The sequence below is a fragment of the Orbicella faveolata genome, unplaced genomic scaffold, assembly GCF_042242905.1.
Source record: "Orbicella faveolata isolate gen_17 unplaced genomic scaffold, um_ofav_v1 contig_35, whole genome shotgun sequence".
Classification (NCBI taxonomy): Eukaryota; Metazoa; Cnidaria; class Anthozoa; order Scleractinia; family Merulinidae; genus Orbicella; species Orbicella faveolata.
Window position 1 is genome coordinate 1,169,449 of NW_028301564.1, and position 27,925 is coordinate 1,197,373.

The window sequence follows — 27,925 nt, forward strand, 5'->3', positions numbered from 1 at the left end:
GTATAAATTGTAACATGATCGAGACCACCCTTTTACTACCTGAAATAAGCCAATTTTCTTGGGTTTCTATTCAGCGTGTGTGTTTTTTTAAAACATAGATCCAATTGCAAGAAAAGCACTCGAGGTCATAATAGTATATTGGGGCACAGAAGGTCATTGTTGTGTTTTGCCTCTTCGTGTATTGGTCCTCACAGGAATGAAACAATTAAATTGAAATGTTTGCCACTTGATGAATAAAGCAGGTAATTACGTGAAAAACGTTAAGTACAATCACAAAACAAGAAATGAGCCATTTCAAAATTCCACGTGCATGAACTTATCATTTGTACGAGAAGTGGATCAGTTCTCGGTCACTGAAGCGACTTGGGCAGTGCGATCTTTCAACCGTTCCACAGAAAGCTGCGAAATTACAATCTGCAGTGTATAATGACCTTTAAAAACTTTGCATTGTTCTCAGCACAATTTACTCTACTTACAGAGCAACAATATTCGCCACGCTCGATGAACACAGCTGTCGCAGGACTGAAACAATTACCTCGCATACGGAGTAATTTCAAAGCTTTTCATTGTTTTCGCGTTGAATAATAAATGATGCACACCATACCCCATTCTCTAACATTTCGGCACTATTCCATAACATGTTATTCGGGAAAAAATTCAAGTGCCAATAAATCGACTACCTTTCACGTTCAATACACGGACAAAACTCGGCGCAATGATGATATAAGCCTAACCTAAACACGACGAATTTATGTATGCAGTAAATTCTTCGCGGACTTCCGTTTATGATGAAGTCACAAGTCCGCTCGCTTCGTTTGAACTTTATCCTCTCACAATCAATCATTTAGATACGAACCTAAACTAGGAAAATTACAACAGAATAAATGCAAAACCATTTAAAACACAAGCTTACCTGTGACTCTTCGGAAACAGCACTAAACTGCTCTCTTAACCTGGCGTATTTTTCCTCTTCAGCTTTTCTGGCCGCTCTTTCTTTCTTCAATTCAGGACTCCAAAACATTTTAATGCTTCTCATGCTAGAATTTAACTTCGTTTCTTTGGCATCAATTTCCTTCCGGAGACGTGCATTTTCTTGTTGTAACTCCGCCATTGTTTTGTCGCCAATGTTCAATGGTTCGCGAGGTGAACTTGGAGTGGGCGATGAAGCTCCGATTGAAGACTCGCTTGATGCAGGGCTTAACTTTGGGGAATGATTCAGCTCAGCGTTAAATGAATACATTCTGGACCAATTGATGATATATAAACCTTTTTCACCGTGCAATACTCCTGCTCCAAACGCAATCTCACAAGCGACTGGGTGAACTTATATCGATATTTAAAAGCTGCCGCATAAGTCAGAAAAATTTAGAACGTTCGTTCAACATAAACGACCAGTCATTTACACTCGCTATTTCAGACTATGCCTATAAATACCTTCCAATGATCCAGGAGGCCGAGATAGCGATTAAAGCGACCAATTGTCAAATTAAAATATATAAGCCGTGACTGCAGTTTCCAATATCTACCCACCATCAATTTCGACGGTTCATTTCACTGCCGCGATCGATTGAAACGGCGAAAGTTCGATAAGAGAAGTTCAGCGCCTCCCCAGCGAGTAGGTTTTCCAGAAAAAGTGTAGATAAACTGTCCTCGCTTCGACAAAAGAACAGAAATAAATGGCAAATATGCCAGGTTCGTAACCGACGATGGAGTTTTCGTCACTGTTCTAAGTGCCCACGGATCACTAAACGCAAACAAATTTCCAGCGGAGTCGTTATACCAAATATGGATTGCGAAATTTGTTACTGTCACGCAAGCGCACTGAATGCGTTACTTCCTTCTCGTTCTTTCCGCGGAAGTCTCAACCTAATTACAATTATCTTTTCTAAAGTTCTGTTATCGCCAAAAATCTCTCCATTCAGATGCGCTGAAAACGTACAGTTCTCTTTAGATACCCTCTGTTACACCCAGCTTTCAAGATCTCAGAAATACGATGCCTGTTTATCTATCATTTCGGGGAAAATCCTGGAAAATGTCAAGTTTTCGGGCTACGTAAAATAAGGTCAGCTACTATTTTCGGAAAGACAGCAGCAGCTTGTTTTCATTTAGAGCAATGGGAATCCATTCCCTTAAGTTTACCATAGGGCAGAAGTCTGCCTAATTCGGCTTGTGTTCTGGCGAGTAGTGTTGCCAGAAGTATAGTAACGGTGCTTTTTGTTCAATTTATGTCAAAGAACCGGTTTCACCAGTTAGCTTCATTGCAACCCCTGGATTGTCCAGCTCCAAAATTTAAAAGACATTAGACAAAAAATACAAAAACAAAAATAATTAGAAATAAGTAATTATAATAATTTTAGATATATTTTAGATAATTTTCGTCAAGTCTCTACTATCATCAAAGGGAGCGATCACACAAGCTCAAAGTAAACAACCTGAACAACGTTTGTTATCATGTGCTTGTCGTGCAAGCGCAAGCTCTGATCTCGTCAACTTTCTTCAAAACCCAGCTGGTCGAAATTCCATCGAAAGGCCACTACAGCTGGCAGTCAAAGTTGGAGAGAAAAATAAAACTCTCGTCTGGTCTGTCCTTGTAAGAAAACACCATTTGATATTCACTTACAAGCGCGTGAAGACCCGCAGGGATACACCCTTTTATGGGCCATAAAAGTATGTGCGGCCCCAAAGGACATGGTTTGTCAGCCGTTTTGGTCATAAATAGGGTCTGGTTTTTGCACCCTGGTCTTGAATTGGGAATGTTTTTTTTTTTAGAAAAAACTACTTTTTCATCATTATCGATAAGACCGATCAACAAAAGCCCTTCACGATGCCTTTAACATCGGTCTGAACTAGAGAACTAAATATAAGGCAGGTCTGAAACAGGGTATTGATTTAGGGTCAGGTCATAAATAGGCTATTGAAAATAGTAGATTTTGGTCATAAGTAGAGTAAGGGTTTTGGGAAGCGGGCCGCATACTCCCACTTAATGTTTCTCGGAATACCCCCAGCCCCCCCCCCCCCCCTCGGGGGTGAAGACTGGGCGACTTCGACGTCGAGAGAGGGCGTAAACAGATGCAAGGTTTAACTGTACATGGGCATGGAGAGTTCATTTCGTTCGCTAAACTTTTAGCCTTACAGTAAAACCTTCCTTTTAAAACCGAAAACACACAGGGCACTACAAAAACAAATAAATTAACCACCAAACAAACAAACATTGGAGTAATATAAATGAACTATTATTATTACTATTATTATTATTATTATTACTATTATTGTTTTCGTTATTATTATTATTATTATTATTATTTTTATTGTTATTATTATATGATGATGATTATCATTATTAATCTTATTAATCAAACAGGTCTGGCAACAGTTCTTGGAAAGAGTCGATTTATTCCTCACTTTCAATGAGACGATTTTACAAACATTTGGCGGATCCACCGTCATATTCACACTCACTCTATTTACAACATATTCCATACCAGTTGCTCTATTACAAAACATCTCGTTTCTTTCACTGAAAAAAGGCTTGATCGAAATAATTATTTAGACTGTGAAATAAGAAATACAAACATTGCCTGCTTAAAGAATAAATACATGTAGACCTACAATTTTTGGCTCCACGTTCAATAAAGATTTAGTCAACACCCACGCTACTGATTTTCAACATTTTCGTCTATATCACTGTATCACTCTTTAGGCCAGACATTTAAGACCACTTTTTATGTATATTAACCACAAAATTAAGACCCTCTTTACCTTGTTAAACTACCAAACTCGTATAATCTCTGTATATCGTTTAGACGCGAAGCTTAGAACCTTACTCTGTTGTAAAAGTGCTGCACTGTTCATTTACTTCGTATCAGAAAGAGAGAAAAGTTTAAATTCTTTTAAATAGCAAAGTTTGAGTTATTTCAGACATTTTGGTAAGCCGCGGCAAAACGCTTCTACATTGGTGCTCAAACTCTTCGCAAAACAGAGGCAACCATATATTCCAGTTCAGAGTTCCGTGCCATTTTTTTAAAATAAATAAATAACATTTCAAGGTCGACATTATTTTTTGAATTATAGTTAGACGGGTATAGGCCATAGATCGTGGGACAGAAATTCTTAAAGTAAAGCAAAGTGTAAGTCAATTTAATCTGAAGTTATCCCGTCCCATTTCGCATATTGTTTTTACTGTAATTCTCTAATACATCTCCAAAACACTTCTCGGTCGTGAAAAAATTGTGCTTTTAGAGACACCAACTAGACGTTTAGCATCACTGTCCCACTATTTGAAAATACTTTTTTATATTCTAATATCAAACGGATCATCGATGGACGAGGACGAGGGGGGGTTGGGCAGAGGAGGCGTGTCTTCCAGCTCAAAGCATGTCAACGTTTGATAGGCATTTGGTCCGCCCATATCTCTAGGAACTTTCTTGAGCCTCTCGTGGCGTAATCTGCAATAGTAAGCAAACAATGAAACGTTGTACAATGAAACTAACCTTTCTAGTCATACTTCCTTAATAAGCCATTTCCGGCTTGCCCTTTGCCTATGTGTCAAAACGAGTGTTCCTGCGCAACCATTGTTATGAAAATACGTTTCATGCAAATCAAACTTATTTTCGTGAGAAATGTTTTGCACGAGGAATCCTTTTGAAACAGAGGCAGAAGGTAACTCGGAATTGGCCCACTGACTGGAAGAAACTGAAGTTTGGAACCAAGATGGATTTTCTCTACACGAGTTTCATTCACTCTCCTTAAGTATCCACTAAATTTTAATTTTAGAAAATAAGAATTGCTATTACTCATTTGACTGAGTTTAATGATTTCCATTCCGCACAGCCTCACTTATTTTGCTCCTTGTGTATGTAAACAAATATGTTTTATATCTCTCTTATTTACTTCAGTTCTCACCTTTTTCCACATCCTTCCCTCCAAGGCGACTTCTTCAACTCTGCCGCAATATCTTTTTCGTCAATTCTAAAAATGGACCACCCCAATATAGAAAATAAATTTAGGGACAAAAGAAGCATTAGGAATAAAGTCTAAAATTGAAAGACCCCAATACAAAAAATACGTACACAAATTTAGTGACAAAAGAAGCATTAGGAATAAAGGCTAAAATTGAAAGACCCCAATATCAAAGATACGTAAACAAATTTGGTGACAAAAGAAGCAAAAGGAATAAAAGCTAAAATTAACCTTACCAATAAAGCTAACGTGCTACCAATCTTTTTAATTTGAAGGTTGCTCACTCGTGACATACCAGGCCATCTTGTATTTACATAACCCTTCGCACAACGCGCTTTTTTCACTTTTTATTTTCAATTCATTATCCTCTTTGTACACATAACTGAAATGGACGATATGGTCTTTCGCTTTAGGCCGCGTTCGCACTACGCCGGAGGAATTTGAAAACGCAGTTTTATTTCTCCGGTTAGGCCAACCGTCCAAACTAATCCGTCACGAAAATGGAGCTTTTCGAAAACGCTCTTCAAACCGGAGGAATTTGAAAACGCCGGCTTTGCGTTTTAGTCTGGACGGAAAACATTTAGAAAACGAAGCTTTTCGAAAACGATGACGTCACGATAATCACGTGATGTCCCTGCCAAAGTTTTCCTCAAACACAAATGCAAAATGACCGGTGATTGTTCCGTTTTCAAATTTCTCCTGTGTAGTGTGGACGGAAAACATTCGATGTGTTTTCAAAGTGAAACCTCCGTTTTCAAATTCTTTCGGGGTAGTGTGGACAGGGCCTAAGATTATATTTTCTAACTCCCGCAACATAATCTTAGTTTACTTACACCAGCGAATCCTTTGCTTGAAAACTTGGAACATACGGAATTGGGGAGTCCAACTGCAATAAGCATAAACATAAAACTCGATTTGGCATTTTATTTGTCAGATCTCACTGTGGGAAGAGAACTTTAACGAGCAAAAAAAAAAAAAACAAACTATAATACACCGACTTGACGTTACGTTATGAGCAAGCAAAACGTCCTTTACATAGCAATAACGATCAACTGACAAAGTCTTCGATGAAAGGATTTTTGTGAACGTGTGACTGTGTAAATTAGTGTTGAAAGTAATGCAAAAGAATGAGGTTTATCTTGATCAACTGATGTTTGGTAATACTTTCTTGGCGTCGACAAGCAAAATTTCTCGGAAATTATGTTAGTCGTTTTTCTAGTTACTTACCTCATTTTCTATGTCAGTATCGTTAGTGTCATCTGGCGCTGTTTCTTCATGTTTATATTTCTTGGGAAGATTTGGCAGAGTATGGGGGTCCACCAACACATCATACGGAGCCATGGGGTGTTGATAAGATACCGGGTTCCTAATGTCCCAGATTTTAGGTTGACCAAGAGTTCCTTTAGAAAACAGAAAAGTTGAAAGTGTTATCAATGACATCGTTGGTTTCATATATGCATACTACATCGAGTATGGCCGCGGAGGCCTAATTGCTAGTGCATTGGATTTCGGATCGACTGGTTCGGTTCGAGTGCGTCATTCTGCTGTTTTCTTGCATATGCAAGACTCCGCTCTCTCTACCTGCGTCGTTCCATTCAAGAAGGTGTATTGCTAAACAAACTTGCAAAATTCTGGGAGGTACACAGTAACTCTGAATTTTGCCTATAATGTGAAGAACAAAACTATAACAGATAAACTCGATAAAATTCTGTCTTCCTGTAACACGCGAGGCGACAAAACAGTTTTTCTCAGTTAAAAAATCCCCTCGAATAGACGTACCAACAAAATGTCCTTCCATGGTCCAGAGTCTGACGGTACAGTCTAAAGAAGCTGTCAGGAGAATTTCACAATTCCAAATATCTACTGGCTCAATACTGAAAAACAGAAAAAAAAATTCCATAAGCATTGGTAACGATTAAACTTGTTCACTTTCCAAAAAGCAAACTGAGTACCGCGCAGTTTCATGCAGTGTCTGTCCAGGGGTTGTAAAATCCTACACTGTAACATTTGATGAAGCAAGAAGCGTGAAATTACCTTGTAATACTCTGCACATGGGCACGCCAGAAAAACAAACCTGAAAGACAAACATTGCATTCCATGGAGGTTTTCGCCAAGGTTACAAAACATAAAAATACATCATGTTACAAAAACTTCCTTCACTGCAAGCCTTTCATAGTCATTAGCAGCAGGGTGGCCGAGTGGCGCCGGACACGGGTTTAAGTCCCGCTTTGACCACTTATAGCTGGAGTTATTTCTCTGTAGACCCTAGTTCGACTCATCAGTCATGCTTGTAAATAGCCAACTGGTCTGCCTCCCGCCAGTGGGGATTTTTAAGCCTGTTATGTTTAGTTGAATAATTTCTCTCTTTCAGTTTAAGTAGAATGCCTTAGAACTATAAACAATATTTCAATATTTTTCAACAGAACATTACACTCACGTTCTGGAGGTTCAGTTGTTTTTGTCTTCATGCAGTAATCTTCTACATCCCAGATGGAGATGAAACCTAAATAAATAGAATGTTACAGAAATGTAATAAATAAACGCTATAAATCCACACGGCACTGTGCTGTTGGGCAATGAAAAACAGACTTCACTTAACTTGAACATTTCTATGATTTTATACTTGTGTCAAATACACAGCAACATCATCATCATCATCGTCAACTACAGCTGAACAAAAGAAAGCAACAACAAAAACAACAACAAAAACAACAACAACAACAACAACAGCAACAAAAAAAACAAACCTGCCGAATCAGCGGTGACCAGTCTGGTATCCTTGGCAACTGACGTCATGGTTGTTACACCATTCCTGGACTGTAAACAACAACAACAACAAAGATAAGAAGAAAAATCGTTGCTGTCTACTTGATTGAATGCTTGTCTATTTAATTAGTATATCACAAATGAAATAAAGACAGAAATGGTCTACATACTGGACAAAACGTAGCATAAAGAGTTCCGCCTGTGTAGATATTCCAGAAATGAACCAGACCTATAACAGAAGATTGTATTTTAGAAAAAAAAATTACATCCAAATTATACTTGGTACAGATTGATCGTTCTGGTTCTCTAGGACATAAATGTTACATGCTCACAGAAGCGTTGTTTGATACGAATTAACAAAGATGACGGTTAACGTGCCACTGTGATAGAAAACTGCCAGCGTAGTTATTTTATTCTTCTCGTTAGTCTGTACCTTTTTTGTCACTATCAATATTCATTATTATAAGGGGCATAGTTTGTCTAGGAGTTCATTTAGCTAATGATGAAGTACTTTCCAAATGCAGATCGCCTCAAAGAGTGAATGAATGAATGAATGAATAGAGACCATTGGTGTATAATACTACACACAGTACCTTGTGGTCCGCTGGCCACCAAGGTGGCGGCATCTTTCTTCATGGCTCTTGCTTTCAAGAATAAAATCTTACCAATGGCATTTCCACCATCCACTGGGAATAAAAGGACAGAAAAAGAAGCCAGTTTAATATGAAAACACAAATTTAAGGAATTATTTTGGGGTTGGAGATGACCACAAGCCACGCGGGGCAATTTAACTTTCTGTAATCTGGACAAAATCACGAGCACTTACGATCTCGCGAGGAAATCTCCCCGTTCTCTCTGGAAGCACGGGGTGAATGTATGTGGCAGAAGATATGGCCTGAAATCTGATTCCAGATGATTATCTACAAAGAAACAGAGAAGGTGTAATTACTTTTCAGTCTAATACGATCTAATGGCAAAACACTTGAAATCCAGCTACTCAAAATGCCAATAGTTTCACGAAGTACGAGTTTGTGACTAACTGGTCTCACTTCATCAAACAGCCAGAAAGAGTGGTGAGGTTTTCGTATGACAATAGTTAGCTTACGTTGTGAGTCCTTCAATTCTCAATTAGGCCAAAGAAAAGAAAGACCAAAGTTAAAACAATTGGGAAACTGTAGTACCGTACCTCTCCATCATAACTTGATGTTGCCAGAAGGTTTGGTGGACTGACTGCTATCGACAAGATGTCCTCCTTATGTCCGTTGACCTGAATCAACAAAGAAAAGCTTCACTTATAAAACTTTCTTAAGGCGGTCGAGGATTGTATACAGAACCGAGACAGCCTGAGAAAAAATGAAAGCATCGTTTACGGGAAATGGCAGTTAGTAACAGCATCATGACATTAATTCAATAACTGACGCTTTTCTGACAAACAATAACAATATGTTGCAAGTGTCTGTGATGTCTCTTTCCTTACCAGGTCGTCTTTCCAGTAAGCATAAGGGTGTTGAACGTGATGAAAATCTTCATTATCATCCTACAAGAAAAGACAACAACATCATTACCTCATACAAGAAACAAATAAGTGACGAACATAAGTCTCGTACTCCTGCTCAGGAAGCACTCCCGCGTTTGCGTGAAGCCGCTTGGAGTCTTTGTACTCCCCCCACCCCGATAAAGCGCGGTGGCCTAATGGTTAGTGCGCTCGTCTCCGGATCGCGCGGCCCAAGTTCGAACCCTGGCCGGGGACATTGTGTTGTGTTCTTGGGCAAGACACTTTACTCTCACAGTGCCTCTCTCCACTCAGGTGTATAAATGGGTACCGGAGATATTATTGCTGGGGGTAACCCTGCGTTGGACTAACATCCCATCCAGGGGGGAGTAGAAATACTCCTAGTCGCTTCATGCTACAGAAACCGGGATAAGCTCCGACCTGATGAGCCATTTGGCTCGTATGCAGACCTAACTGATGCGCACTTCAGGGCTTCCCCGCCCTATTTTGTCAGGTTTTCCTTAACAGTTCGTCTATACCAAAGTATCTTGTCCAAGAACACAACACAAGGGTGTCAGACCTCTCACCAGACAGACATAATGCAAGGAATAAAATTTCAAGGGAAGTTACTCACAGAAAATAAGTTAATTCTTCTGTCCCAGCCTACAGAGATGATATATCTGCAATTTCAAAGAAATGAAAACTTCTTGTTAATTTTTGTACACTGATTGTTCTCATGCCAAAGACCATTTCAAACATGCCAAAGCTGAAACCAAAAGTTAATCGATAATCGAGGTGGTATAATTATCTTTGATGCTATATCTGGAATTCCAAAGAAATGATAGCTTCTTGTTAACTTTTGTACACTGATTGCGCATGTCAAAGAACATTTCAAACATGCCAAAGCTCAAACAAACAGTTGAACAGTAAGTGAGTTAATATAATTATCTACATATACTTAACCTGTTTTTATTTAAGACCAGGTAGGTTAAATCTGCTACTTCGTCAACATCGCTCTCTGAAAAAACCAACGGGAGGAAGATTGATGAAATTTGGTAAAAGTTGCTACCCCAATACAGCAATACTTAACGTAAGTTAGGCAAGTATTGTACCGTCGCTTGTATCTAAACGTGGACACCTGACGCCGAAACATACTCTAATTGGGTGTCAAACATGGCATGATTGGTCATCAAACATTTGAAATTCAGGAGACCGTAACGCGAACTTTCGCGCTCTGATAGACTCTGAAAGTCTTACTCCAGGCAATATTTCATGGTTATACCAGAAGTAAAACCACTCTCGCGAAAGGCGTATGCATATTGACACAGGTCAGGGTCAATTTCTCTGAAGAAATCTTTAATGTTCAATCTTTCACCATTTCGTGTTCTGAACTTTGAGCCAAGTGGCCCATCAGGCCGGAGCTTATCCCGGTTTCAAGTTCGCTTTACGGTCCGCAAAACTTCAAATGTTTGATGACCAATCATGCCACGTTTGACACCCAATTAGAGCATGTTTCGGCGTCACGTGTCCACGCTTAGATGGAAGCGACAGTATACCCCTTGATTTCTCCAACGACTTTGTTTATTCAGCTAATTAATAAGCCAACTACCTCAATGCAAGAGAGGAGGACAAATCAAAGTGGTCACATATGATTGGCCAAGAAATGCAAAGAGAAAAATAAATACTACAATCATTAAGACGTCAGCAGTCAGCCAGACATTTTATCGTTTGGTAAATGCACGGTATAAGATGAAAGACTGAATTGAACTCGTGAAAAACTGAACGTTATCTTGAATATTCCCACTGTACATCAACGCATCATTTATGAAATGAGAAAATCTTACTTTTTTCAAGTGTTCTGAGGCAGTGTCCATTGTTGTAGTTCCATATTCTTAGCCTGCCATCTCTACCGCCTGTAATTAATCTGAAAAGAAAACAAAGCTAGATTATAAAACAGTAAGTCTACGGCGAGCGAGGGTATGTTTGCAGATCTGAAAAAGGAAGACAACTGAACAGGCTTCATCTCGAGGAAATATGACACAAACAACTGAAAAAATGTTATTGTTCCCAGAAAAATATTTTCTCACCTTCTCTCTGTAGAGTCAAAGCTCATACAAGTGACGGCATGATCTCCATGAGCTTGAGAGAATTCAAACACCGAACGTCCCGTTTCCAAATCCCACACTTTTATCACCTGCAAACGAGTGAAACAAGTTCGTTTCATCAGTAAACGAATGATTCTATGACAGCAGTTTGCAGCTTATACACGGGGACTGGGGACTGCTTTACCCCAGACTCCACCCGCCCCCTCTTTCCCAATCCCCGCGCATTGCATTTTAGGCATTAAAAACAAGGATCACTTTTTGGGGAAAGCAAACAAGAACAGAATACGATTTGCTTCCAACTTACCGAGCTTTCCGAGGCAGTGACGACATGTTTAAAGCTTTTGTTGTACCTCACACACATGACTGGCTCCTTATGAGTTGTTATCATGTCCTTTGATGAATTCCTGAAATGAAGATATCCATTACGTGCGAGATAATATTGTAATAAAAAGGTTGCAAACTGGCCACCAAACAACGTAGGTTATTCCTGCTTGGCTTTTCGTACCAAACCGTCATTTGTTCAAAATGAAACCGCATCCTATTCCACGCTCATTTATAAGTTTAACTCTCCTCTTTATTGCTTACACACATGACACTGTTGCTATTTTATATTTGTTCGGATTAGTAAAACAACAAACGTCTCAGGAGTGCGCTTTGTTCTGGGGTCTCTAAGTTGCGCTATAACCTGGCTAATCCCAAAATCAAATAGCAAATTGCATGTGTATAAATGGGTACCGCTAAATTTAATGCTAAGGGTAGCCTTACGAGGGACTAGCATCGCATCCAGCGGGAGAAAGATATACTACTAGTTACTTTAAAAGGAACTACATCAAGGTTTGCGCTTTTTGAAAAGCTTACTAGCCTAAAGTTTTCAAGTTTGTCGTTCGTAATCCGTGTTAATCTTCTCACTCTTTAACCATCCTTGCTCCTTTATGGTTTATTATAATCTCTTTGGTGTTTTTCTATCCTAGTAAGCTACTATTTTCAGTTTTTTTATATTTAAAGGTAATTTAGTACGTGGCCAAAATAACTTAGAATGCTGTGACTGAACTCTTTTAATGCTACAGAAATCGGGATAAGCTCCGGCTGTGTGCGCCACTTGGTCCGACACAGACTTTACCAGAGAACTTTTCTCTTACCTGCTCTTGAGTGGTAGAAGAGCTATTTGTTCGGATGTAGCAACAGCAAGGCCTCTACTAGAGTAGTTGTAATGAATGGCTGCAAAGAACGGAAACGAAGAAATTGATTTAAAAAATCCCCTTATCTTACAGTCAAATCCAGCTTAAGGGAAAAGTATTTACTAGACAGTGACAATAGTTTTCCTGCCAAGAGTCGATGTATTTTAATCTAGAAACAAGTCGTTGTTAAATTCTTAGAAATGTTACCGTCTTAGTTAAAACTAAAAATTGTTCGGAAAAATTAGGAAAAATAACAGCCATTTTGAGTTATTTGGAATCTACCACGAACCGCATTTTGAATCTTATGACGTCATAATTAGCTCCTATGACATCATACGTTACCCCCACAATCAGAAAACAATAATTCTTAGGTTGTGTAACAAAGGGGATAACTGTATTCTATCCAAAATCACGGTATACGGCGAAAATTCACAATGACTGACATGTATACAATTCCACAGTTTTTCTTTATCGCTAAAAAATTTTCCGTAATTTGTTTTCAAAATATTTTGTGTTGTTGACTGTATGTTTATTAGTTAGATGACAATTATATCTCAACCTCTTTCAAGTGTGTTTGGAGAACTTACCAGCCAGGTCGCCTCTGATCTTATGTGCCTTGGGACGGACAGTCAGTAAGCACGTGTGATCGTGAAGATCCCACACCTATGTGTTAATTCAAAGAGAATTGTTACCAGAGATATTTCTCATGATTTCACAACAAGATTTGGCTTCAAATATTTGAATATCAGATATCATCAAATAATATTATTTAATAATCGTCTAAATACGAGGGCTATCAAGGATTTACTCTACGAGTGGTATTTGAAAACTCTTTCAATCTCGCACGAGGTTTTAGAGTGCACAAGAATACAACTTCAAACGGAGTGATTAGCTAAAAGCAATTTGACCTTCGGCTATAAATAACCTCAACATCTTTCGATCTAAACCTCTCATTGATCAAAAAGGAAAACATTCTGATGCACATTTTCAAGTTTTCTCGAGGAACTACCACACATAAACATTCCACGGAATACTGTCGTTTCATTAGTCTCCCTTATTACCCCTTATACCCTTATACCCCGGCATACCTTGACTGTTTTGTCCGTAGCTACACTGAATATTCTGTCGTCCTCAGGACAAATAAATAAATGAAATATTGGCGCTGTGTGTCCCCTGAGAAGACCCGTAGGTTTACTGAAAAAAAAAGGAAAAAAAGAGCAATTATCTCGGATGAAAACATTTTTACCACAAACGTTACATATATTACCAGGCCGTGGTTCAGGCCTTGTCCACACTACGCCGGAGAAATTTGAAAGCGCAGCATTATTTCCCCGGTTATACCTACCGTCCACACTAATCCGTTACCAAAACCGAGCTTTTCGAAAACGCTCTTGAAACCGGAGGAATTTGGAAAACGCCGGCTTTTCGTTTTCGTGAGAACGGAAACATTTTGAAAACAAGCTTTCCTAAAACGATGACGTCACGATAATCACGTGATGTCCCTGCCCGAGTTTTCCTCAAACACAAATCCAAAATGACCGGTGATTTGTTGCATTTTCAAATTTCTCCGACTTAGTGTGGAAGGAAAACATTTGATGCGTTTTCAGAATGAAAAAAAGGTTTTCAAATTTCTCCGGTATAGTGTGGACGGAACCTCAGTGAGCCTCGGCCAAAAATATCACATTATAGACAGTGAGGAGACAAAACGTAATGAATCTGAATCGCAAAACAAAGTAGGCTTTCGAAAATAAGTGAAAAAATGCCTTGGCCATCAGTACCTATTTCCATTTTGGAAGAAAATGAGGATTTCAGTGCATTTGAAATGCATTTCTTCTTCTACTTTCTGTTAAAGTTCTAGAAAAGATATTTCGCAAATTGATTACGCTTCAGTTGCACTACATGTAAATCATGGCACGTTTTGTAGGGGTTCAACTTGCACGAACAAAACGGTTCCTATAAACTTGAACTAGTACGCACAATTCATAACGCTTGAGTATCTAATTACATACCCTGGAACATAAGGATTCCATAACCGGACAAGCCTATCCATTCCTGTGAGAAAACAACCGTTTAACTGAGTTCTAAATACAATGGCCCATAGTTAGTTTACTACATCTAGACTTCAACCGCAGATTAAAGGTGTAGGGTTTGCGTCTTTTTTAGCAACACAATTAACGACCCGTTCTAGCCTCTATCTACTCCAACTCTTTTTAACGGGGCTAAATTTGAGGCCAATCCTGCATTTACGCGTCCTGGGAGGGTTACCTGAGGGGGCGGGCAACTTGCTCAAGTAAATTTGAATTGAAAGTTGCAAGTTGCTTCCAGTAAAACGCCAATCAATACTGGAACATTGCGCCGCAACATTACAGAGCTTGCATCAAAAGAACAGTGAATGTAGAAACTGACTCTTGGTTGCATATCGAATCAGACAAAATATAATCTCACCTCCAGTTACAATCACGTTCTTTTCTTTGCAAAAGTCGAAAGTCTTGACTCCTTTGTACACTTTAAACACAGTTTGATCACTGTCCATACGCCGCCTCGGTTGCATATCACGAGCAGTTGAGTTTTGCACTTTCTTTGAGGCGCCCGTGGGATCTCGAAGTTGTGATTCTACATGTGTACTGCCCATTGTATGACCTAAGAAGTAGAACAACATGAAAATTAAGCTAAAAGGAGCTCAGTCACGGTATTTTTAGTTAATTTGGCCACGGACCAAATTACTGTTATATCGAAGGAAACCTAAAAATAGTAGTTTACAAGGCAGAAAAACACCAGAAAGATAATACTAAACCACAAAGGAACAAGGATGGTTGAGGATGGAGGAGATTGACACGGATTACAAACGACGAACTTGAAAAGTTGAGGTTTAAACTTTTCAAGATGCAAAAACCGTGACGCAGCTTAGAATACCAAGGGAACAACTGCGGGCCGGAATAACGTAAGTATAAAACTGTGCATAACCGCAGACGGCTTTCACCCTGATAGTGACAATAACTCGAAACTGTTCACTCTATTAATAACTTTTTGTCTATAGTTTTTAGCCTTGTACATAATATTATTTTACCTCTTTTAGCGAAATTATTATGTCAACAGAGAGGAAAACTTTATCAACCATCGTAACATAACTTACCGATAACCAAGGCAGTGTCTGGGTGATTAGAACACGAGATGACTGCTCTCAAAGAGTCATAATACTTGAGCTGCGAGACCCAGTCTGCATGAACCTTCCACCTAAAGGATGGAGTGACAAAAGCACTCAAAACTCAAGCTTGAGTTTTTCATTTCTTTTACGCAAAGTCACCACGTCACTTCAATAAAAAATGATTGCAATAAAAATAATTCCAAAACTGGTTCAGTCTAGTTTCTGGACATGACAGATGTAACTAATTTCACAGCAATTTAAAAAAAAACAAAAGGTGAAAAAAATTATTGTAATAACACATTGCAGCAGCCTCACTGCATTGTCAGCTGAAGAAATTGGTATATTTGCCGTAGCAATGAATGATCATTACAAAATCTGCTACAATCTGAATTTTTCAATCGTTCATGAAAAACACCACTTAATGCAACAAACAGAAATCAAGTGCTTACCTGATGCAAGTAAATCTTGCATTATCAGAATTTACAACACTGTAAAAAAACAGAACTCACTGATTAAAATGCACAATACAATTATTATTGAATGCCCCTGTCAACCATCACTACATGTAAATGGCTTCTAACGGTATTATTACAATCGTGTGAATATAAACGAGCCACAGTTTAGAACGAAGTGCTCGTTAACGATTTAGTAATGGTACATAAAAGCATGAACAACCAAACTCCAAGCTATCTTGAGTTCGTGATCGTTTTCAGATGCAATCAAAAGTGCATCTAAGAAATACCAGGCAATAAAACGACCTTGAGTTGCCGAAGTGCGGAATAACGACTGGCCAAAGGTCAGTCACCTGTTGTGGTGCAAAGACGTACAACTTGCCAAAGGAATTCAGAGAAATTGATAGTTTGTAAACTAATGAACCTTTTTAAAAAGAGATTTTTTAAAGATCTTTTTAATTTGTAAATATTTCTTATCCTTGTAATGTACCTATTGTAGTTTAGTTTTTTTCTTTTTCTTTTCCATACTTAATACTTAGCACGATTTCTACGTTGTTATTGTCCGCAAATAGCTTTCTTTTTAAATTAATGTATGTTGGAAGGGTCCTCAAGGGGGTGCCGTACAAAAGTATGTATGTATGTAATTTTGACAACATTCTCATATAAACCCAGCTATACAAATATGCCATTGCCGGTTGGTTGACTTGTGATGAAGAGGTTTATTTGACAGCCCTCGATAAGGAATGTCACACGGTAATAGATGAATAAAGACAGAATGTAATTATATCGTTTTAAAGCATTGTTATAATGCATCATGTGTAATGATCATTGTACATACCTATCTATATTTACACTAGCTATTCCTTCAACCTTTGGCATTTTCTTCCAATTTCTGCAAATCAAGAATGAGAATGTTAAAGTTCTTAAATTCCACGAAAGGTATTTATTACATTTCTAACTAAATTAATGGATGAAACAAAAATGTGTTCCTGTACAAGCTCAGGTTTTCAATACCTCAGTTGATGTGTGTGAATAGGACAAAAATATTGCTGAAAATTAAATCAACAAAGCTAAAAGTTTCCAGAGTACTTTTTGAAACAATGGCTTGAAATTTTGAGAAAAAGAACATGTCAAAGTGATTTACAGAGTTAAGGAATAATTCCTTAACTCTGTAGAATAATTATTAAATAAATAATTAATATTTAAGTACAATGTAATACATATTTAATGGTTCTCCCTAACCAATACGTTATAATGATTTTCATTTAATAAAGATTTCTATCTAAGAATACATGTGGAAAATAAAACAAACCTTAATGTCTCTCCCACAGAATTCATAATAAATATATTTACACATCCCTAAGAAAAAAAATAGCTCGCATTCAATACATGCTAAAATGTTGCATGGCTGCATAATATTATATCAAATAAACTAATGCATAGTAAATATTACATTTCAATTGAACCATACACATATGAACAGAACATTATGTTTTTTTACCAACTGATATGTGCACACAACACATCATAAATAATCATCTATTCCAGAAATTATGAATCTTTATGGTAACAATGAAATTGTTATGAATTGTGATGATTGATGCATTATATATTAATAAAAATAACATAAAATATTATATTGAATATTATTTTTTTAATACAAAAGGAATCTCTACTAAGTAGAAGTAAAGTGCATGTACTAAAAAATAATAGCTATTAATTAAAGAGCATAGTCTGACAGTAACTACTTATTAAATATTTCTTTCCTGAAAAAGTTAGTATAGTGAAACTATTAATTTTAGAAAATACGTTCATTGCATTTATTTTGTTTAATACACGTATAATTGTAAAACTATGAATACCTGACTGTCCCCATAAAGAATAATACACTCATCTTGTCCTGTTGAGCTGGAAAGAAAGATTTGGAATTATTCTGTGTTCCACATGAAGCCACATGTACTAAAACACTAATGAACATTTATCATACATGAATGTAAAACTCTCTTTATGCCTATTTCTTTATGCCTATTACAAAATATACTTAGATCAATATTATTATTACATGTATCATATGCAGAGCCATGGTTCATATCTAGAGGTAAGTATCTAAACAACATTGATACCACTTGACATATGGTAGGATTTACTGCAGGAGGCATTAAAAGGGCATCATAGACAGCAAGGGGCAAAGAGTTGGGTTCCATTCCGTTCACTTACCAATAATCAACTCGTAAGGGAGTTGTCTCTAAGCCAGTGATTTGGCAGTAAGGCTCAAATGTCGATAATTCAAAGAACTGAATTTCCCTATCCCTATTATTGAAGCAATATTTAAAAATAATTAGTTGTTTACAAATATAATAATTATATATTTGCTTTGGTTTTAACTTAATTTACTTTTGACTTAAAAGTTCTCAAAAGCAAAATCAAACTGGTTCAATCAAAGATAAATTTAAGCCACTGATTTAAAAATATTATAATTATAATTATTTATCACTAAATTATATTGATGTGAAGTATATATGAAATAATTCATATTTGAACTGCCGTTGTAGATGAAAGTGAAGAATGATCAACGCAGTAAATTTTCCAATATAAGCAATTGGAAAGAAGGAGCCTGAAAAAATCAGGGCTTCAACGGGATTCGAACCTGTGACCTCCGCGATACCGGTGCGATTCTCTACCAACTGAGCTACGAAGCCACACATTGGGAGCGAGGTCAATTAATTGAGTTCATATCTTCCCGTAAGGAGTGAAATGATGTGAAGTACATATGAAATAATTCATATTTGAACTGCCGTTGTAGATGAAAGTGAAGAATGATCAACGCAGTAAATCCTCCTTATGGGAAGATATGAACGGGAAGATATGAACTCCTTACGGGAAGATATGAACTCAATTAATTGACCTCGCTCCCAATGTGTGGCTTCGTAGCTCAGTTGGTAGAGCATCGCACCGGTATCGCGGAGGTCACGAGTTCGAATCCCGTTGAAGCCCTGATTTTTTCAGGCTCCTTCTTTCCAATTGCTTAAATTGGAAAATTTACTGTGTTGATCATTCTTCACTTTCATCTACAATGGCAGTTCAAATATGAATTATTTCATATATACTTCACATCATTTCACTCCTTACGGGAAGATATGAACTCAATTAATTGATCTCGCTCCCAATGTGTGGCTTCGTAGCTCAGTTGGTAGAGCATCGCACCGGTATCGCGGAGGTCATGGGTTCGAATCCCGTTGAAGCCCTGATTTTTTCAGGCTCCTTCTTTCCAATTGCTTAAATTGGAAAATTTACTGCGTTGATCATTCTTTACTTTCACTAAATTATATTATAAATAAAAAGCCATAAATACATGTATTATAATAAATTAACTAATTAGGAAACAAGGTATAAGACAAAAAGTGAAAAAGAACAGTTACTAACAATTAATATTATATAATATAATAATACAATACAATATAATATAATAATATAACTTCAATTAATCTAATATGAACTAAACTAGTACACATAAGGTATGATATTTAATGACATGACATAAATAATACAAAGTTAAATTATAAAGCAAAATCTGTGTATAACATTATATTATGCAATGTGATGAAATGTAGAGTGATTTGTAAATTATGAAGTTCAAATTATTAATAAATAATAAATAATTTATTTGATTCATGACAATGTAGCACAATGCAGTGCATTACAAAGTATTTCTGTACATGTAGTTTTAAATGTTGATCTCTTTATGACCCTCTAATTTATATTAGTAGAATTCTATGAGTATACTAATGCAAATGCGGCAATCTGATTGGCTAAGCTACTCGTATACTATCAGCCATTAGAGTGCAGTAGCTGTCAATCGTCCAAAAATGCGACTTTTTTGTCCTTTTTCTGAAGTTTTGGAAGAAAGTTTACATGTAAACAGATAATTAAATTCCTGAGATGACTGAAAAAAGGAAATTGACGGTTTCTTGACTTTAAAAACGTGAAATTATTGAAAAACCGGGTGCACACGCGTAAACAACTGCAAAATTACTAAGGACAATTCAATACGTGTGATTTTGTTAAAGCCTGAAGTTCAATAATGTGGAGAAAAATAATTGGAAACCGTTATTTGCATTAATTTTAGTTAGAATTCTACTAAAACAATTAGATTATTCACTCTCGATTTCTATGAGGTGATAGTTGATTCAGCCTTTGGCCTCATCATCTATCACTTCATAGAAATCTCTGCTCATAATCTAATTGTTAAATGTCAAGCAGAGGTGGACACCTAGAAATGGTTTTAGTTAAGTTGTATTTTTCCATGAGAATACTAACTAAACTTACCCTGTTGAAATAATAAATTTGTTGAAATGAGGCATAAGTACAAAATCTGTTATCCACTTAGTTTTCTTAGTTGAGTTTTCAACCTAAGAATAATGTATTAAACAAGTGTTTGTTAAAAACTTATTTCAACTGGCAAATAATAAAACCACAAAAAACAACAACAACAACAACAGCAACAAAAGCAAATCAATAAAGAAACACATGATTTAACAGTATCTTTTTAGCCTGTTATCAGATAATGACTATAAATACTCACATGAGCATGTTTCATTCTTTTAAACTCCATATTTTGGGACCAAAATGAGACAAGACCATCCTGCAGAACAACAGTAATTATTAGAAACACAACAAGAAACACTTTTTATTATGCCCAGTGGAATAATGTGCTGCTACCATACTAGTAAGTGGGAGGCATGGTGGCCTCATGGTTAGTGCGCTCGTCTCCGGATCGAGCGGTCCGGGTTCGAGCCCTGGCCGGGGACATTGTGTTGTGTTCTTGGGCAAGACACTTTACTCTCACAGTGCCTCTCTCCACCCAGGTGTATAAATGGGTACCGGCGAACTTAATGCTGGGGGTAACCCTGCGATGGACTAGCATCCCATCCAGGGGGAGTAGAATACTCCTAGTCGCTTCATGCTACAGAAACCGGGATAAGCTCCGGCCTGATGGGCCACTTGGCTCGCATGCAGTCTTTACCTTTTACCATACTAGTAAAGGAATGGCAAGTGTACCTTGCTGACGACAAGGAAGTTGTTGTCTGCCGTATTACATAGTCGTATAACATGTTCCCTCTGAGATGAGTTGGAGTTTTCACTCATTGCAATAATCGCAGGCAGAGTGAAAGCAGTCTGTGGAATAACAGATATATATACATGTACATGTATTACCCAATGTATAATTATTTATTCTGATTCTAAAACTCTTTTATGGCTGTACAGTGTAGTGTGAAACATTATCTAAGGTCACAATATTAAACTATAAATTAAACTACTTTGGCTACACAAGCTCTGCAAAAATTTAAAACCAATTAGTTTTTTGAAAGCATTGCACCTTTTATTTTCAAAATAAATGCAATTTTTCTGACTGAATTTAAAACGTGTTGACTAGATTACTAAGAGATTTCAGGAGTTTATTCCTAGGCATGATTTTCCACACAAATCCATGAAATATACATTCAAGCAAACACATGTACAGTATTTTCACGCACCTCTTTAGAACGTAAGTATGAATCCTCTTTCTCAGCATATTCAAGCTGCATAAAAGTGCAGAATTCATCCTGATCCAGGGAAGAAAAGAAAAAATATCATGCAAAAAAAAAAACAACAAAAAAAACATAACAAAAAGAATGCATCTGATTCCAGCTGAAGATATGACAGCAGGGATGGTACAGGTACATGAAGATGTATCCTTTCCAAGAATGCAGTAATGATATAATGTTCCTGACCATCTTGAAAACACAATTTGAAATAATGGCCGCAGCTTTTTTACTTGCTAAGATATTAACTGTGTGGCAGTGACTCTGTCTGTGTTATTATCAGATATGCAAGGAGTATACATTTTTTACATGTAGTCTAATATGTACTATATCACATGTAATACACATCTAATTTTATTGTCTTAAATTTATAACAACTGAAGGCAACTCATCTCTAAATTAAACACAGTTGATACATGACAGATTAAGGAATTTTAAATTTCCCAGTTTTAAAGACACAACAGACCAGGCAAACTGCAATCACCACTGCTTGTCTCACAGCACTCTGTAACTAGGGTGTTGTACTTTAATTCAAAGCTCAGAACCCATAGAACTTATAATTTCTTATTCTTAAACCAGATAAGACAAGTAATGGTAATATTTTTTTTACTAACATTGAACATCGGCAAAAAATATATTTCAGTCGATCTTCATGTACTTCATGAACCATTAGACTTAATAAATTATGCTTTCTCACCAAAACCACCAAAACCAGATTACAGCAAGATTAAAGATAAAACAATTGTAAAGTAAAAAGACTGCTACATGTATATGTTAGTTAGAAGACAATTTACCTTCAAGCTGTGAGTATTTAACATATTATACAATCATGTACATTTGTTCCCCCCAATGTTAATAAGTAAAGGTTTTAAAATGCAGTCTCCAATGTTTAAATTTACATAACTGTAAAATATAATTTTTTGTTATTACAAACATAGTGACAAAAAACCCAGCAGGTGTCAAGCATGTCTCACATCAGCTGATTACTTCACAACTTCACATTTCAAACAATTGACGCAAACAGCAATAAGCATGGACAAACAATTATTATGTTGCCTAGCCAACAACAAGCACTTTTGATGCGACAAATTAAGAAAAGTAAGCTTACCCAGTTTATTTCCCCATCTGATGAAGAATCAATTTTCATGAAAAGAGCAGTAACCTGGTCTTCATTCTGTGCTCATGGAATTAAAATAAAGAATCCCACACATTAATTAAAATTGACCAGTGAGGCCAAATGGTACCCATGACATGTCCTTGTAAAATAAATTTAATATACTAGATAAAAATAAACTTTGTCTATCCTAACTGGACAGTCTGTCTACATAAGAAAATAAACTTAATTCACTGCACATTTCCAATAAAAAACAGTATGAAATTTGTCATCAATCATAATTTTTAGCATTCATTTTGAACACCTGCATCTGGCATTCAATAAATTTAAAGACCACAAAAACAACTTTACTAATTATTTAAATTTTTTAAACTGTAGTCTGAAATGAAAGCAGCAGGTGACAACACTTATTACCCATATATGGTAAAAAACAATGTAATCACAACCAATCAAAAGTCTTTCCATTTCTTATGCATTTATCGCAGTTTGTAGCAGCACTAATTGTGACAACAGGGTCAAAATAAACGCTGGTCACCGCATTAAATTTATACTAATGTAGTAATTTTGCATGTACTGAGTACAAGTAATTGAAACTGTGTTCACCAAATGAATCAACTGCTACTAACAGTATAGAGTCAAGTTCATTCCATGAGATAGAAAATGTGATGTTCTCTCTGTGAGCAGGAAAAATGATTGCTGAGCTTGTTTGCTCCAAGGGGGCTGTAAAATGTCTTCTTAAGTAATTAAGAAGGTAGCACATACATGTATACATGTACATGTAGTATTAATGTACGGTAATTTTGTGTAGATAACAATCACACTTATTTACTAATTTCTACTTTCAGTTGACAGAAAAGGTAATAACATCAACTTGGCAGTAAGAACCTCAGGGCTGTCCATAATGGTTGTGACTGTAACACATGCTACAGCTGTATCAGAATTGTTTAATGGGCCCTTGATGTTATAGGTGAACATGGAACAAATAGGCAATTTATTCCTAATCAATTTCCACTTTTGTTCTCAATTTTTCATCTCAAAAAGCTATTACAAAAATTGATCAAAAGCCCATTCTGCAACACCTTAAAGTGCACCTAACACCATTTTTTTTCAGTACAACAATAAAACATGGAGTGGACTACTTTTGAGTTTAACAGGGCATGGGTCGAAGGCTGGATGTGACGTGAAATCGAAAACACAATGATTCTGTGACGTGAAGTATATATGAAATAATTCATACTTGAACTACGGTTGTAGATGAAAGTGAAGAATGATCATTGCAGTAAATTTTCCAATTTAAGCAATTGGAAAGAAGAACCCTGAAAAAAATCAGGGCTTCACCGGGATTCGAAACCTTGACCTCCGCAATACCGGTGCGATGCTCTCAATGTGTGGCTTCATAGCTCAGTCGGTAGAGCATTGCGCCGGTATCGCGGAGATATTTTATTGAGAATATTACAAACCTTGAATTTAAAATGAAATAGATTGGTGATAACATCTTTGAATTCTTCCAGATCCAGAGTGCCATTACCATCTGAGTCCGCTTCCTATGAAGAAAATTTCAATAATGACTTTATGATATAATTTATGACATAATACAGTGTGAAGTAAATAATTTAAAATGCAAAGTACAAATAAAGAAAGTTGTTGTTCTTCTTATTTTCAATGATTTTTTTATGCATTTTGTGATCCAAAAGCAAGATTACAGCAGCCCTAATATTGTTTCTTTCCAAGTACAGTTGAAGGGGTGCTTGGAAAAAAGCCCTAAGTGACTCTTGATCTCATGTCAAATTCTCCTTTTCTGTACAAGGAAGTGAAAAGCAATTTGCTAGGAGAATCTTGCAGTCTATCAGATGTCACTTAGGGTCTTTTCCCATGCACCCCTTCAGTTGAACCTCCACTAATGGCCACCTCTCTATAACGGCCACTTTTTTGTCCAAGCAGACGGTCCAATTACATTCACCCTTATTTTAACTTCTCTGCAACGTCCATCTGTCCACAACTGCAACTGCCTCTAAAGTACGCCTCAAATACCATTTAATAACCTCTTGACAATGGCCAGTTAATACAAAATCCTTTTTTTATTGGAAAAGGTCACAAAACTTGATCCATACCGATATGCATACATGTAGTTTGATTGTGTAACACATTTACATGCCACACTAAGCATTTTTTAAAGATAAAAGTGTTGAGCCTGAGAAAAAAAAAACTGGTGTCATGTTACACTCTACCTCCCCATAAAGACCACCTCACTACAACGATCACTTTTCTTCTGTCCCCAAGGTGGCCATTGCAATTCCAAAATCTTCCAGCGCTGTACATGTGGTTCTCATCTGGACAATAATTGTCCAGTCCAATTATTGAACTGTGACTTACATATATGACTGACTGAAGATATACCCAGAACAAGTAACTATACAATGTATTCGATATTTTTGATGACACAGAAAGAAAGGCAATTGCACCTTCACAGGATAGATAGTTTGAAATTTAATCTGCATTACATGTATGTTATACGCAGGGATTTGATTTGATAAGGACTCACAGATCAGAGTTGATCTTACCTCAAAAGCTTGCCTCATTTTATTCAAGTGGTCCAGAGTAATTCTGTCCTCAAGCTAGATAATCAGGATTAAAAAAAATACAACCATGTACATAACTACATGTATATATGACTTGAAAGAAATGTCCTAAACCATAATTTTACGACTGAAATAAAAAAAAATAAATAAATAAAAGCTTGTACACTACTGTAAGGTCTGGTTCACACTTGTAACATAATGACATAATGGAAACTGCCACGCAAACATAAAAAGGATGTTATGTTGTTGTCTTAAATGTCACCAACATGAACAACACAACATAACAGCATAAGGAAGAGATCTATTTATCTTTTTGTTATGTTGTAATGTCAGAGTCATTACGGTGTTATGTTGGAAGTGTGAACCAGGCTTAAACGACTGGCGGTTAGAGTTGCATCAGGATTTAGAATGCCGAGACCCTGGAAAAATGTGAAAAAAAGATTTTAGACTCCAAGACGAAAATGAGACTAAATTTGTGAGTCACCAGAAAATTCTGAAATTTTGAAATTGGATCAACAAAAGTTTACTATTGCCATGCCACTTTTAAAATAGGACAAACAATTTTCTAGGGAGTGTTGAATTGTAAACGACGCAAAAAAAATTTAACCAATCACAGACAGTGAATTGATCACATTGTCCTATTAACAGCTTATCAACACAGCTATAAATATTAAGATATGGGGTGTTTCAAGGAATTTAATGTAAATTTTCAATGCCCTGTAACATGTTTGTTGGTTAGGATTGCCCTTGTTGATCCACAAGAAAAAAAGTATATATATGTATGTGAAGTTATCACTTTCTTTCCAGAAAACAAAACTCACCTATTCTTCCTTTTCACGGAGAATTTTTAAATTTCGTTAATGGAATTCATTAACATTATTGACACTTAGTAATTAGTGAAACAAGAACAACTTCAAAGCTCATTGAATTAACATCCATTTGAACAGAAGAAATTTAGTATAAACATGATTACAAAAAAATAAGCCACGATCATAACAAAAGGGAAATAATATATACAAAGTCTAAGATTCAGTATAAGAAAACTGCACCAAGAGCGCGTGTAGACAATGAAGTTGTTTTCTTGAAGTCGTCAAACCAAACGTGTAGGAACAGCCACATGAAAGAATATTGAGATGTAATGAATAAAACAGACTGTGTGAATTATTAAAACTTCCACAATCGCATACCTAGACTCCGCATACAGACACCAAAAATTTTTTCTTTATAACAGTGTTCAATTCTAAGGCGGGAAAGATCAAATTTCAACATTCGAAACCCTTCTGCATGCTTCGATGTTCTGCATGCACAAGCTGTAGATTGAAAAACAATTTACCTTGATTTGCTTTGAAACTCCGACGGCAGTGGCTGGTCTCTTTGGTTTTTCATGTTCCTCGACATCTTCCAAGCCACCCAAAGTAGCTCTCCTTCCTTGTGCTCCTTTCAAATCATTCTCGGGTATGCCACCAAAAATTTGTCTTCCTCTTAACTTCGAAGTGATCGGGACCCCAGGAACATGATGTCTCGAAGTAACATACGTAGGATCGAGTCCCAGTAAATTTTTCCCCGGCGCAGTGGCTGGTCTAAGATCGTCCAGTAAGTCAACAAACTCGTGAGATTCTAATGCCCCCGAAGCGGTGGAAGGACGAACCTTTTTCTGCGTCTTTACTGGCGGCATTTTGAACACAACCAGTGTTCGAACTGTTTTGCTGCTCGAACGAGTGAGAAACTAAGTGCTGATTGGCTGACTCGTTGCTAACGGTCCCTTGACAACCGTTTTGGTCCATCTCATCAGAGCGCTGACATATTTTAATTCAGTGAATGTTTTCTCCCTCCTCTAAGTTTTCACTTCTCTTTCCAGAATAAAATTTCCACCTCATTACATGTAACAAGCCTCTCCTTTTTGTAACCGAGCGTGCGAGGTTTATGATTTTGCAACAAAAAATAAAGCAAAAACTGACTTTCATCAGGCCAGGAGCTAGGAAAGCTATGAGCAGACAGTGGAAAAAATAAAATAGCAAAAAAGGTGCAAACATTTGCCAGACTAATTTTTTTTTCTTTTCAATTCTTCAATACAGACAAATATTTCCGTTAGGCAAAGTTATCGAGGGGCTAGGAAAACTAAGAAAAAAAAAGGGAAAAGCAAAAAAGCTATTCTTGAATTATCTTCCATAGTCCCTGGTGAACTGAGGTAAGTTTGGCTTTATATTCACATTACAACTGCTGTCAGTAGAATTTTCAACTAACTGCCACCCTTTCAAAAAATACACCCATCTTTACCTTGGCAATAATTAGTACTGAAGGGGAATGGAGCGAAAATGCGATAGCTGAAACAAGGGTCAGTTTTAAGCTATTTGAAATTCAAGCAACAAGGGGAAAATGTCTCTCAATAGATTAGTTTAGTTTTGAAAATGTGTTTGAAATTAAATGCAAATGGTACGAAAATTTCCTAGGAAAGTTTCCAGACAATTCAAAAATTATTGATCGAATTTCCCAAATGCGAACCATTCAACCGAAAAACCCAGGAGGAAATCAAATGGAACAGAAATTCCCAGT

At 36.8% G+C, this 27,925-nt stretch overlaps 2 protein-coding genes across 2 annotated transcripts in view; both read right to left on the minus strand.

The window, feature by feature from the left end:
* Positions 1-1,744, minus strand: part of LOC110056742 (ERC protein 2-like) — a 28,040-nt gene extending 26,296 nt beyond the window's left edge. Inside the window, exon 1 of the mRNA XM_020763257.2 lies at positions 914-1,744. Within this exon, the coding sequence (XP_020618916.2) occupies positions 914-1,240 (327 nt within the window). The 5' untranslated portion in view covers positions 1,241-1,744. The remainder of the gene's footprint in view (positions 1-913) is intronic.
* A 1,629-nt stretch (positions 1,745-3,373) lies between these two features.
* LOC110056779 (cilia- and flagella-associated protein 337-like) lies at positions 3,374-27,114 on the minus strand. The gene is made up of 37 exons (XM_020763315.2): positions 26,706-27,114; positions 25,355-25,408; positions 24,254-24,337; positions 22,788-22,853; positions 21,632-21,700; positions 21,156-21,272; positions 20,680-20,739; positions 20,424-20,506; positions 18,315-18,407; positions 17,960-18,005; positions 17,410-17,456; positions 16,936-16,989; positions 16,095-16,133; positions 15,634-15,734; positions 14,946-15,140; positions 14,510-14,552; positions 13,589-13,694; positions 13,088-13,163; positions 12,462-12,540; positions 11,627-11,726; positions 11,305-11,411; positions 11,062-11,141; positions 10,181-10,235; positions 9,852-9,897; positions 9,203-9,262; positions 8,912-8,992; positions 8,552-8,645; positions 8,319-8,411; positions 7,896-7,954; positions 7,707-7,776; positions 7,397-7,462; positions 6,994-7,033; positions 6,739-6,833; positions 6,187-6,359; positions 5,793-5,845; positions 4,903-4,968; positions 3,374-4,445 (listed from the first exon to the last, which is right to left on the minus strand). The coding sequence occupies exons 1-37, from the start codon at positions 27,045-27,047 to the stop codon at positions 4,292-4,294; spliced, it is 3,246 nt and encodes a 1,081-aa protein (XP_020618974.1). The 5' UTR covers positions 27,048-27,114; the 3' UTR covers positions 3,374-4,291.
* Positions 27,115-27,925: the final 811 nt, after the last annotated feature.

What these genes read in the sequence shown, in the direction of transcription:
- LOC110056779 (XM_020763315.2), bottom strand. Translation starts at nt 27,047, where the DNA reads ATGCCGCCAGTAAAGACGCAGAAAAAGGTTCGTCCTTCCACCGCTTCG. An exon ending in AAAGAATGAAACATGCTCAT is followed by an intron (nt 20,507 to 20,679) that starts GTGAGTATTTAT and finishes CATTATTCTTAG; the next exon opens with GTTGAAAACTCAACTAAGAA. An exon ending in TTCTTTATGGGGACAGTCAG is followed by an intron (nt 17,457 to 17,959) that starts GTATTCATAGTT and finishes TTTTTTTCTTAG; the next exon opens with GGATGTGTAAATATATTTAT.